Source organism: Syngnathoides biaculeatus, chromosome 17 (assembly GCF_019802595.1).
Source record: "Syngnathoides biaculeatus isolate LvHL_M chromosome 17, ASM1980259v1, whole genome shotgun sequence".
NCBI lineage: Eukaryota > Metazoa > Chordata > Actinopteri > Syngnathiformes > Syngnathidae > Syngnathoides > Syngnathoides biaculeatus.
The window spans coordinates 13,432,516-13,444,459 of NC_084656.1; the positions used below are offsets into that span (position 1 = coordinate 13,432,516).

Genomic DNA, 11,944 nt, shown 5'->3' on the forward strand with positions numbered 1-11,944 from the left:
GAGCGCATAGCTATGAAAGCACCGCTCAAGCCGAATGCCTGGCGCCTCCACTCTCGACTCCAGTTAGTAAACATGGTCCAGTCTGAGATGAGCCTTTTTTTCTGCATCATTCACATGAGCTCTTTGTTCTTGCCATTACAGGAACCAGCCCCCATGTAGCTACATCCCTGTCCATCTCTCCAGGAGTGGAGCAGGCCAATATATCCTGGGAGGCAGGCTTTGATGGAGGTTCAGCTCAGACATTTTCAGTCTGGTAGGTGGAAAGCCTCCCACTTTCCGCTCGGGCTGAAATCATGGTTGCCATTTACAGCGCTGGTATTGCTTCAGTTATCTTTAGGATGAAGAATTCATTTATCTGTTACGTGTTCATGGCAGGGCGGCACGGTGGATCAGCTGGTAAAGCAATGGCCTCACAATTCTGAGGACCCGGGTTCAATCCCAGCCCTCCCTGTGTGGCGTTTGCATGTTCTCTCCGTGCCTGCGTGGGATTTCTCCGGGCACTCCGGTTTCCTCCCACATCCCCCAAACATTAATTGGACTCTTTAAATTACCCCTGTGTGGTGTGATTGTGAGTGCGGCTGTTTGTCTCTATGTGCCCTGCGATTGGCTGGGAACCAGTTCAGGGTGTACCCTGCCGCCTGCTCGTTGACAACTGGGATAGGCTCCAGCACTCCCTGCGACCCTTGTGAGGATAAGTGGCTATGAAAAGGGATGGATGGATGGATGGACTACGGCAAAATTAAAAGGTTACTGGGAAAAGACAATGATACTGTAAATATGTGATCATATAAATCAGCAACTGGTGTCAAAATGCATGGGTGAACAAAGCTGATCAGTTTTGCTTGCATTCTATGTACAGCCCCATGAAAGTACTTGACTCCTTCTTAAAAAAATGTTTAAGGGATAGTTTCACCACTTATGTTTACTATCATCACACAAATAAGTATACATGCAGATTTTAAATAGGGGTTTTATTTTTATTTGATGATGCCCTGTGTAAAGAACAATTGCTCCCTTTGTTAAATTGAAGTGATGAATGCAGAACTTTTTGGAAGGTGTGTGTCTCATTACATCTTGTGTGACTGCAACACGGCATTTTCTAAAAACATCAGTTAAACACAATGGTGGTAGTCTGTGGCCGGTTTTACTCCTTCAGGAACTGGATGACTTTCTGTGATTAATGGAACTCTGAATTCTGAAACCGGAAAATCCTGAAGGAGAATTCATGGCTACCACTTTGTGTCCTCAAGCTGAAGAGCACTTCGCTTCTGCAGCTGGACAATGATACAAAACACATCAGCAATTCAACATCTGAATGAAGGTTTTGGGGTGTCCTACTCAAGATCCGGACTTGAATTCGACTGAAATTATGTGGCATGACCTTAAAAAGGACATTCATGCTCAATGGGTCTCCAGTGCAAGGAAGGGTGGGCTAAAATATTTAATCTTCACAGAGGTGTGAAAGACTCATTGCCAGTTCTTGCTGCTGAGCTGGTCTTAACCAGTTACTGTATTGGGTTTAGGGGACATTTTTTTTTTTTACATTTTTTTCTTAATAAATAAAATCATCATTTAAAGCAGTCTTTTGAGTTCACTTGGGTTATCTTTTGTCTGATATATACAGTAGTTTAATTTGATCTTAAATTTGAAAAGGGGGTAAATACCTTCACAGCATTGTATCTATGGTGATATGATATGAAATGTGATATATGAAAAGTCAGAGTGAGTTGAATGGATTCTAGAGGATTGGTGTCCATGACCTAATGAAGATAAGCCATATATAAAATTAATTTTTGAATACATATATGACATTGTCAATAAATAGAAATGACTGTCCTTGTCTTCTACTACATTTCCATCATGAAGACAAGACCTGTACCTAAAATACCTGTTGTAGACATAAAACACATAATTTTAAATGAGACTGTAATATAACTATTATGTAAAATGTCAGATAAATGAAAAATTAATCATAGTGTAGGTGTGGGAGCTCTGTGGGCAATTAACGGCAATTCATCTTTTGTTTCCTCACGGAAACCAGGACCTTACGATTAACTGCGCCACATTAATAAATGAATATTTTGACCTCTTTAATGGAAGAAGATGACACTTTGAGCCAGGGCCATCAAACCCTTTTTTTTTTTAGACTTACATTAATAATGTTCAAACGTTCTTTCAGTTGTGGATAGGTGAATCTTTTTTTTTTTCTTTTCAATCTCCTGCTTTTGCCTCTGGAGTCAAGAAATTTGCTATGGATAAAATAGATACGCAGGACCCCTGCTCTGCTGGAGATAACGACAATTCCTCTAATTGGAGTGGCACACTCTCTGTGCATTAGTGGGGATACATCAGTGCATGTCTTTGAAACAAAATTTCATGCTGGTGATGAATATGAATGATTAATGAAACCCACTTTTCTGTCATGTTTCATAAAAGCGAATTCCCCTCCCCTCTTTTGTTTTCATATCTCGCCTCTTGCTCTTGCTCCTTCTGCAGGGTAAAAAAGATTTCAGTGCGTGATAATGAAGGGAAGCAGGACTGGTTCTCCGTGCCTGTGCCCTCGATCTCCGGCACCACCTTTTTAGTGACAGGGCTGTCTCCTGCTACCGAGTATCAGTTCAGTCTCCTTTCTCATAACAAAGTTGGTACAGGACCGTTTAGCGAAATTACCACAGCGAGGACCTTAGGTCAGTTTCCTCCTCATTTATCCTCTTATCTTTCTGTAGTAGAATTCCAGCTGCAGTTGTTTTTTTTTGTTATTTTTTTATCTGACTGCATCTTGAGAAGAAACATGCAAACCCCGTGGCATGAAAAAGGTGATAGTGAAAAAAAAAAAAAAAACTCAGAAGTGTACAATAAGGCAAAAACCAACAGAATTTCTTCACCTAATTTAATAATTCTGAGCTGGAAAATCTACTAGAATTTGCTAAAAGTCAAAAGTGTAACTCTTTTCATTGGAAGCCACCAATTGAAAAACAATTGGCCCCTATCTCCCTGTCACCATTCCACATTTCACATGAGAACTACAATTTCCTGCACTGTGATTAAGATTCAGCACCTTTGTGCATGTGGCTAATTAATTGCAACATTGTTTTGTCCCATCCCTTATAAATAGATTCTACACCAGGCAGAGATCAGCCAAAGACCCCTGCCTCGCTGTCAGCTCATTTGGGTTCTGCAGGTGTTGTTCTGAGGTGGTCCCTTCCAGAAGCCCGGCCCCTCACTATCACAGGATTTGTTCTTCAATCCCGTGTCAAGCAAGGGGAATGGATCAATTTGGATGATGATATTAGTGCCAACACAAGTGAGATCATCATTCCAGGTCTGCAAAAGGTGAATAAGCTGTTGAGTTGTCTGTCAAGCTATTTTTTTGATATATCCTATTTCGAGTTATATCCATTCATCCATTTTCTTTGCCGGTTATTCTCATGAGTGTCGCGGAGAGTGCTGGAGCCTATCCCAGCTGTCAACAGGCAGGAGGCTGGGGACACCCTGAACTGGTTGCCAGCCAATCGCAGGGCACATAGAGACAAACAGCTGCACTCACAATCACACCCACGGTCAGTTTAGAGTGTCCAATTAATGATTTGGGGATGTGGGAGGAAACCGGAGTACCCAGAGAAAACCCACGCAGGCACGGGGAGAACATGCAAACTCCACACAGGCGGGTCCGAGATTGAACCTGGGACCTCAGAACTGTGTGGCCAACGCTTTACCAGCTGATCTACCTCGCCACCTGTTTCGAGTTATATTCCAATTTTATTTGATGAATGTGTCTTGCAAAATGCGACGCCAAATTGATGAGACCAAGAGAAAAAAAAAAACGGCAAGAGTGGGGAAACGGGGAAAGATGATTTGAGATAAGAGTGTTTTGAGTAATGAGCATGGATATGGAATGAATTAAGATATGTGTCTTGGCTGAGCAGCCTCCAGTCATTTTTTCTTCCTTTGGTCCAATCAACAAAGCCAACCAGCAACGGTCTCCGATCCGTGAAAAGAAATTTATAATCACATCGGACATCGTCCTACTTGCTTTCTTCAACCAATCAATCCAAGGATAGAAAAATGCTGATGAAAAAAAAGCTGACCAAAAAATCCTTACATCACGCTTATGAACAATAGTGAATCTCATTGGTTCTAAAGGGAAAAAAAAAAGAAACAGGCATGGCTTTGGTCTATATGTGTCATACACCAACACTCAGGATTCTAAATGCCCTGGGCAATAGACTACCACATGACTTCTCACTTTAAACTGCATACACTCCTTGAAGTGTTGACACCTTTTCCACACTGGACTATCTCACTAATGGGGATTCTAACGGCTCCAAATCCTAGAAGACATCCTTTGCGCAACTATGAGTTCATAATAATGATGAAAAAAAATGTTCCCCGTCAAATGGTTATCTATTGTTTTTGTACTCATGTATGTCATGATAGGGGGATTCCAACTACTGGAGACAAATTCCTTGTGTTGTTTACAAACTTAGCCAATAAACCTGATTCTGAATAAATGAACATGGCGACACGGAGAATCCAAACTCTGATTGGACAAACAAAGTATACACGTGACTTAGAGCTGGGGAGCCAAAACACACATTATATAGAATGAGAATAATGGAATAATTGGAAATAGAGAATACAATTTCATGTAAGGTGTATTTGTAGGTCAGTGGTTCTGATCCCATTTAAGATAGGTGAAAAGCCTCAAACATTCTACATGTACACCACCGGTATATGGTAATCATGGCTTTACTAAAACATAAATCTGCCACGCTACAAGGTATCCATCACTATTCTGTCTTCTATCAATCCTTGTGCACTGGCTTTTGCTTTCTGTGGCGCCTTCTATCGTGCTCCTGTATAGCCCTAGTCAAATTCAAATCAACTTCATTAGCATTGCAAGCACAATACTGTGTCCACAAAGTGAGGTTTCATCCCGTACTTGTTTGTGTGTGTGTGTTGGTCTCAGGACTGCGTATATGAGCTGAGGCTGCTAACTCGACACGGTGAGCTGCTGAGCGAGCCCAGTCCATCACTCAATGTCTCCACCATGGGTAGGTGTTCAAGCAACCTTGCCCCTCAGATTCTCATCGCACCTCCTGTTTTAATCCACTCCATCAAGTTCATTTTCTAGTCATGTCCCTGTTTCTCAAAATCTTTGAGCAGGTCTTTAGGTAATGTTACCCATTAGAACCTTGTGATCCTTATAGCTTATTGGAATAATTGTTGCTACAGTTTGTGCTGTATTTTGTTCCCAATCTTGATGTTAATGTTACGTTACTGTTTCATTTTGTACAGTCAAAAGATATAAACTGGAGGAATTGACACATCCCCATTAGTTTTATCGATTTCATCAGAACCATAAATCTGACAATATATTATTTAACACAGGAGCTCATCATATTAATTCAGCCTGAGCAAATTATTCAGAACAATGGATGTTTAAGATTTGCCAATCATGATCCTCAAGGACACATTGTTGATTATGCACAGTAAATCTGAAGACACTACACACATTGGGACTGACGTATACATATGACATTGTATATATATTCTGCATGAGTAGAATCATACATTTAACATAAAGCACCAGGTACTACAGCACTGACATATAGAGTATGCATATTTTTGCCTAGCTGTTTTCTTGTCAAATGAAAAAAAAAACATTTATCTCTAAATGTTTTTTTTAAGAGATGTTTGTTTTCGTCTTTCAGCAAAATGTACAAGTCAAACTGTTTGAATATGCATGCTATTTATTGGCCCTGATTCAAAAGTGATTTTACCAGTTTGGAGGCTCAGAAAATGGATGGATGGATTTGAGCTTGAAACCTCACATAGTTTAAATTAACTACATTGCATTTGCTTGCAAAACAGACTTCTAATCAAGTAATGCATTCCTTACTATTCTTTTATCTGCCACAGTCCTATGCACACTAATTTCCTTTTGACATTGATACATTGATGCCCAAGATGTTGCCTCTGATCCCTCAAAGAACATGGATTTTTCTGATCCTGTTTTGATTAACCACAATCATAGCAGGGTTGCGTTACCAGATGCCTCACAAAGTCTTTGGAGACAGCCATCAATTTGCTCGCTTTGACCTCCATTTTCCAATTAATATGCCGTGACAGGAATGGAAATGCGACCTTCTTCATCCAGACAACTAGAATCTCCTGAATCGTTATTGGCACGGATTCTTGGTGGAGTCGTTTGTATGTGTTTGGCGCTGGTCTTACTGTTGGGTTCTGCCTGCCTTATCAGTCACAGGAAGAAGCTACAAAGCCAAAAGAAGCAGAATGGTGAGCAAGCTTCTCCTCAATCATACATGATTATCATTGTTCATGGCACAAAATATTGAAACCACTTTTAATTTCCTAAATCAGACCTAATTACAATGGATGAATGCCAATACCATGATGCGTCTTTATTCTATTCCGCATTGCTTGATAAAAAGTAAAAAATGTCTATTTAGTAATTAATAAATATAGTAGTAGTAGGTAACAATTTATATTATTTTAGCATGGATTGAGTTTATTTCTTTTGTACCGTGCCATAAGTTAGATAAAATTTTGCCGCTTTCCCTCACTTCCAGAACCCCCTCCTGCCATCTATAAGTGCTCCCCATCATCGTAAGTACCTTAACCGTGTCCTCAATATGGATCCCAATGACCTTTCCGTCCTTCTGCTTTTACACTGAAAATATGTTTGGCGTCAGTGAATTCAGTTTTTATATCCTCATAACGCTGGTCTTTTTCTGTTTGACTCATTCATTCTGTCATCCCGTTTTTTTTCTCTGCATCTGACACCTCTGCCTTTTCTAACTTTTTTCTTCTTCCACCTCTCATTTCTGCTCTCACTCACAGAAAGATTTCAGTCTGCGGGAATACAGACAGTGTGTTAAAGAAAAGACTACTTCCAGCCAGTGCCCTCTATCCTAGCATTTCTTCTTCCATCGCCTCCTCGAAGACAGTTTGCTCTCCCTTTAACATTGAGAATCGACATCATAAGCAGCAGCTCCCCTCTGACAACAAAAGTAGCCTAAATCAATTCCAGTGTCTAAAATCATACCCTGTTTCTCCTTCTGCGGAATTGATTAACAGAGGCCCAGACAGGGACTTTGTAATACCGCCACATGACACATCAAATCTTCAAAGCAAGCAAAGTACAAAATATAATCATCCTTTTACAGTCCAAAAGTCTCCGTCATCATGCTCAGAGCATCAAGACAGTAAACATCCACCATTTGTTCTTTCTGTAGATCTTCCACCCTGCAAACCATGTGAATCAGATACATTAAGGCAAAGCTCTGACATCATCCAATATCTTGAGGACGATATCGTCCATCATAAGAGAAATTATGATAGCTTTCCTGACTTGAACACGATGTGTGCTAACAGTTTATCCAGTATTTCTCATCTCAATAGAGCAATATCGCCCACATTTCCAGTGCTGCCACATATACGGTCAGGCCTTGGCCAACCTTCAACAACAGCTAGCACTCTGGTTCTCCAAATGGAACATGAACGAGAGAAGGGAAACCTGAGTTACTGCCTGAAATTGGCTAAAGAGAGGGAAGAGCTGGCAAGGGAACTCCAGAAATATGGAGTTTATAGAAGCTCTAAAGAAGAAATAAGAAGAGAGCAGCCAGAATTTGAGAAAAGAGAGAATGGTGGTTATAAACTTAATCAGGGATATAAGAGCCGTACCCTGCCATGCAGACACCAACAGGTCACCTACAGGGAAAGCTTCGGTCTGTCGCCTAGTCCTTGCTTGTCATCTTCTGTCTACTGGAATGATTTTCCCACAATGATCACAGACAGCACCTGTTTCAGTCCTTCGACTCCTCCAAATTCCTTTTTTATAAATACTGGTAACAAACATCCTACTCTGTCTTTCACCGGAGAGATCCCCCTCAGATCCGAGGGAGCAGGCCATTCTTCCAATGACAGATTAACTCCCCCACATCACTCCCCTACAATGAGACATGAAAGGGTACAGGAAACACCACAGGGCTATGATGATGTACTGCCATCCACAATCTTCGAAATGCAAGAAAATGTATCTTATTCTGATGCACCAAGACAAAGCAATCCATCTTTTCATTGCCAAATACATGGCGAAAGATCCAATTCGACTCTTGATGCAGAGCCAAGCTGCAAAGATGTAGAGGAAGAGGTCCCAATACTCAAAAAGCAAAATGTGGCGATTGAGATGAGTGTGGATGAGCCATTATTTAAAATGTGTGTCACACAGCTTCCAAAAAAGCCCATGCTGCACCACAGAATTGCCTCTCATGTACGAGAAGAATGCTCTCGCAAAGGCCGTTATGAAGAAGTGAGGAGGAGCACAAGCTTTCGCTACCAACAGAAAGCTTCAGAACCGGCACTGCGAAGAGCTGTGAGCCAAGGTTCAAAACCATGGGACTGCAAGCAACACAGTCAGAGCTTTGAAACAAGACAAAAAGACACAAACTTCCTGACCCCTGATGCATGGATAGACTCCTTGAACCAAGAGAAACACTCCGATTCATTCACCTGTCATCCAGACTCTTTGCGTGCAGATAACCAAAGTTCAACCACCAGGAATAGCTCCAAACATTCTGCAAATGTTTCTTCTGCTAGCCAAATTACCGACCATTTACCTCCTGTTATGTACCGTTCCAGAAGCAATCCACCGAGGCCTGTACACAATTCTGTTATTGACAACCACAAATTAAGAAGGGATACTTCTGCCGTTCCCAATGCTACCAAACGGCCAGATGAATACGAGGAGGTCATTAAAATGCCGATGGATTATTTGGGTTCTACTAGGGAGTCATCCAGAAGCTTAGTACCTGATGACAGCACTCCACAAATTAACTTAGACGCACTGGACTTGGAAGCAGAAGTCTACGACGGCGTACCTGATTGTGGAAGCAGCTACAGTAGTTTTGCAAGCAGTGGCCGAGGAAGCATGGAGCCCGCAAATGGAGGCTTGTCTCGGTGTCTTTTGTCAACGAACAACACCTCCTCCCCTGCTACTATACAAGAGGACGACCAAGTCAGCACAGTGGATATGTACAGTCACCAAATTGAAAAAGGCCAAAGGTAAGATGCACTTAAAAAAATAAAATAAAAAAAACAATTGCTTTTAATGATAGCCCAATTGTCTGACAAGTATTTCGTATAGGGTCTGCCATCCTGAATAAGGCTGGTGAGATTGAAAAGATTATGTTCTCTCGCCCAACCAGAAAGCCCTCTGTTGATGAGAACTATGAGTGGGATGAGGCTGAGATCTATTCACAGTCAAGAGACCAAGATGGTGAGGTTTTTCCTTTTTTTTGTTTAGATGTTTTTTTTTTCTTTATGCCATGTGACCATATTCAGGATGTACCCTGCCTCCTGCCCAATGACAGCTGGGATTGGCTCCAGCACACCTGCCACCCTTGTGAGGATAAGCGGCTCAGAAAAATGGATAGATGGATGTTTTTTTAATTATTATTATTAATTTTATTATTTTTACTAAAACTGCTTTAAAGATTGTACAAATCAATAATGGTACATTAACTAAAGATGTATTGGACTATTTAGTCTAGGGAAACCCTGCCCTAGATTTTTTGGAGACTTGAGTGGCTGCAATGTGGAAAGGCTCAATATTAAATCAATTGTGGCTTTAGCAAGGTGACGACAAATTAATAGCCAAACATTCACTGTTTGATGATCTGATTTGATATGTAAACCTACTCTTCACCCCTGTAAAGGATTTTTCATTAGTGAGATTTCTGGAAGAAATATAGTTAAAGCTGTTTTATGTGAAGTAAAATGTCATTAAGTGAAAGATAATATCACAAGGGTCTTGCTACCCACAGGCCTTCTTCCTTCATTGAACCGAGAGAATGCTGCACCACTTTGTGGCTCTCCCAGCATGAAGTTTTCAACTAAGGCACTGCCAAACTTCAGTCAGAGCTCCTTCCTCCGGCGCCATCAAAGCAGCTGCTATGCATTGCCTGAACCTGAAACAGTGCTTTTTTAAAAACGCCACCGCATGTCTTCGTCGGTGGTGCCATTCAATTAGTCGCAGCACCAGGCGACAAATGCATGAACTTTTTACTTGATTCATCTGCTGTTTTTGTTTGTGAATGAGTACTACTTGTTTTGCTGTCTGACGCTCGGACAATCTATAAATATCGAAACATTTTACCATGCTGGCTGATCCATCATGTCCTTTGTTTACTTTGACATAAACAGTGACGAGTTGTCAGTCATAAAGATATCAATCATTATCTTGTGTTTCTTGCTGGGCTGTAAGTGGTTCTTTAAGGCTGAACACACGCTCCATAGTTTAAGTGACACAACAGTTCAGTTTCTTCTTCCTAGACGGCAGAATGGAGAATTGGATATCCTCAGAAAATATTCAGGTCTCTTCCACGAAATCAGATGTCTGACAATTTGACTGCACCATAAACATTGTGATCCGATATACTGCAACAATATATTGACATAAACGTGATCCCTCAGACCAGCTTTGTAATTCTAGCATTGAGATTTCCAACCACATTACCCACAGGTTTGAGAAAGGTTTAATACATAATTTTGGGAATGTACTGTCAACTTTTTCTATTTTGCTCTTAAACTACTGTGAATTATCAAAATCGATTAACGTTGCTTTCAATATTGTTACCGTCTCCTTCTTCTTTTCCTTTCGGCTTGTCCCGTGAGGGGTCGCCACAGCCTGTCATCTTATTGCATCTAAGCCTATCTCGTGCACCCTCCTCTCTAACACCCACTGTCCTCATGTCCTCCCTCACAACATCCATCAACCTTTTCTTTGGTCTTCCTCTCGCTCTTTTGCCTGGCAGCTCCATCCTCAGCACCCTTCTACCAACATACTCACTCTATCGCCTCTGAACATGTCCAAACCATCAAAGTCTGCTCTCTCGAACCTTGTCTCCAAAACATTCAACTTTGGCTGTCCCTCTAATGAGCTCATTCCTTAACGTATCCAACCTGTTCACTGCAAGCAAGAACCTCAGCAATCTTCATTTCTGCTACCTCCAGTTCTTCTTCCTGTTGTTTCTTCAGTGCCACCGTCTCTAATCCGTACATCATGGCCGGCCTCACCACTGTTTTATAAACTTTGCTCTTCATCCTGGCGAATTCTCTTCTGTCATATGGAACACCAGACACCTTCCGCCAACTGTTCCACCCCGCTTGAACCCGTTTCTTCACTTCCTTACCACACTCTCCATTGCTCTGTAATGTTGACTCCAAGTATTTGAAGTCATCCACTCTTGCTATCTCTTCTCCCTGGAGCTCCTCCTCCTCCACCCCTCACATTCATGCACATATATTCTGTTATAGTTCAGATAATCTTCATTCCCCTCCTTTCCAGTACGTGCCTCCATTTTTCTAATTGTTCCTCCACCTGCTCCCTGCTTTCACTGCAGATCACAATATCATCTGTGAACATCATAGTCCAAGGGGATTCCAGTCTAACCTCATCTGTCAGCCTATCCATTACTACCGCGAACAGGAAGGGGCTCAGCGTGGATCCCTGATGCAGTCCCACCTCCATCTTAAATTCTGACCCCTTACAGTAAGCCTCGTAATACCACTGACATGCTAACTGGATTTTTTTTTTTATGGCGTCTTGGCTTTATTTGTGTGAACATCTTCCATGGTGAAACAACCATGTTTGAAGTCCTATTTTCAAAAGGTTATTCAGAAACTGTTGCAAATCATTTAAACCCAGAATTTTATTTTGGTTGTTATTGTTATTACAAGATAATGTACATATGTGTAATAAAAAATGTGAAATAAGTGTGTTAGTGGTTGACTTGCTTCTACATAGCATTTGGCCTTTACAGTAGTTAACCAAATCATTATAGCCACAATATCGTATTTTAGAAGCACATTGTTGGATATCCGTACTAGAATTGAAATTCACATTAAAGGCATTCACTGC

At 41.2% G+C, this 11,944-nt stretch overlaps 1 protein-coding gene across 1 annotated transcript in view; it reads left to right on the top strand.

Annotated features, from left to right (window-relative positions):
- The window catches only part of igsf9a (immunoglobulin superfamily, member 9a), a 51,225-nt gene extending 39,481 nt beyond the window's left edge, over positions 1 to 11,744 (top strand). The window contains exons 13-21 of the mRNA XM_061801807.1: positions 142 to 253; positions 2,497 to 2,687; positions 3,116 to 3,333; positions 4,970 to 5,054; positions 6,133 to 6,300; positions 6,594 to 6,630; positions 6,865 to 9,087; positions 9,231 to 9,301; positions 9,849 to 11,744. Coding sequence (XP_061657791.1) covers positions 142 to 253; positions 2,497 to 2,687; positions 3,116 to 3,333; positions 4,970 to 5,054; positions 6,133 to 6,300; positions 6,594 to 6,630; positions 6,865 to 9,087; positions 9,231 to 9,301; positions 9,849 to 10,012 — 3,269 coding nt within the window. The 3' untranslated portion in view covers positions 10,013 to 11,744. The remainder of the gene's footprint in view (positions 1 to 141; positions 254 to 2,496; positions 2,688 to 3,115; positions 3,334 to 4,969; positions 5,055 to 6,132; positions 6,301 to 6,593; positions 6,631 to 6,864; positions 9,088 to 9,230; positions 9,302 to 9,848) is intronic.
- The last annotated feature ends 200 nt before the right edge of the window (positions 11,745 to 11,944 follow it).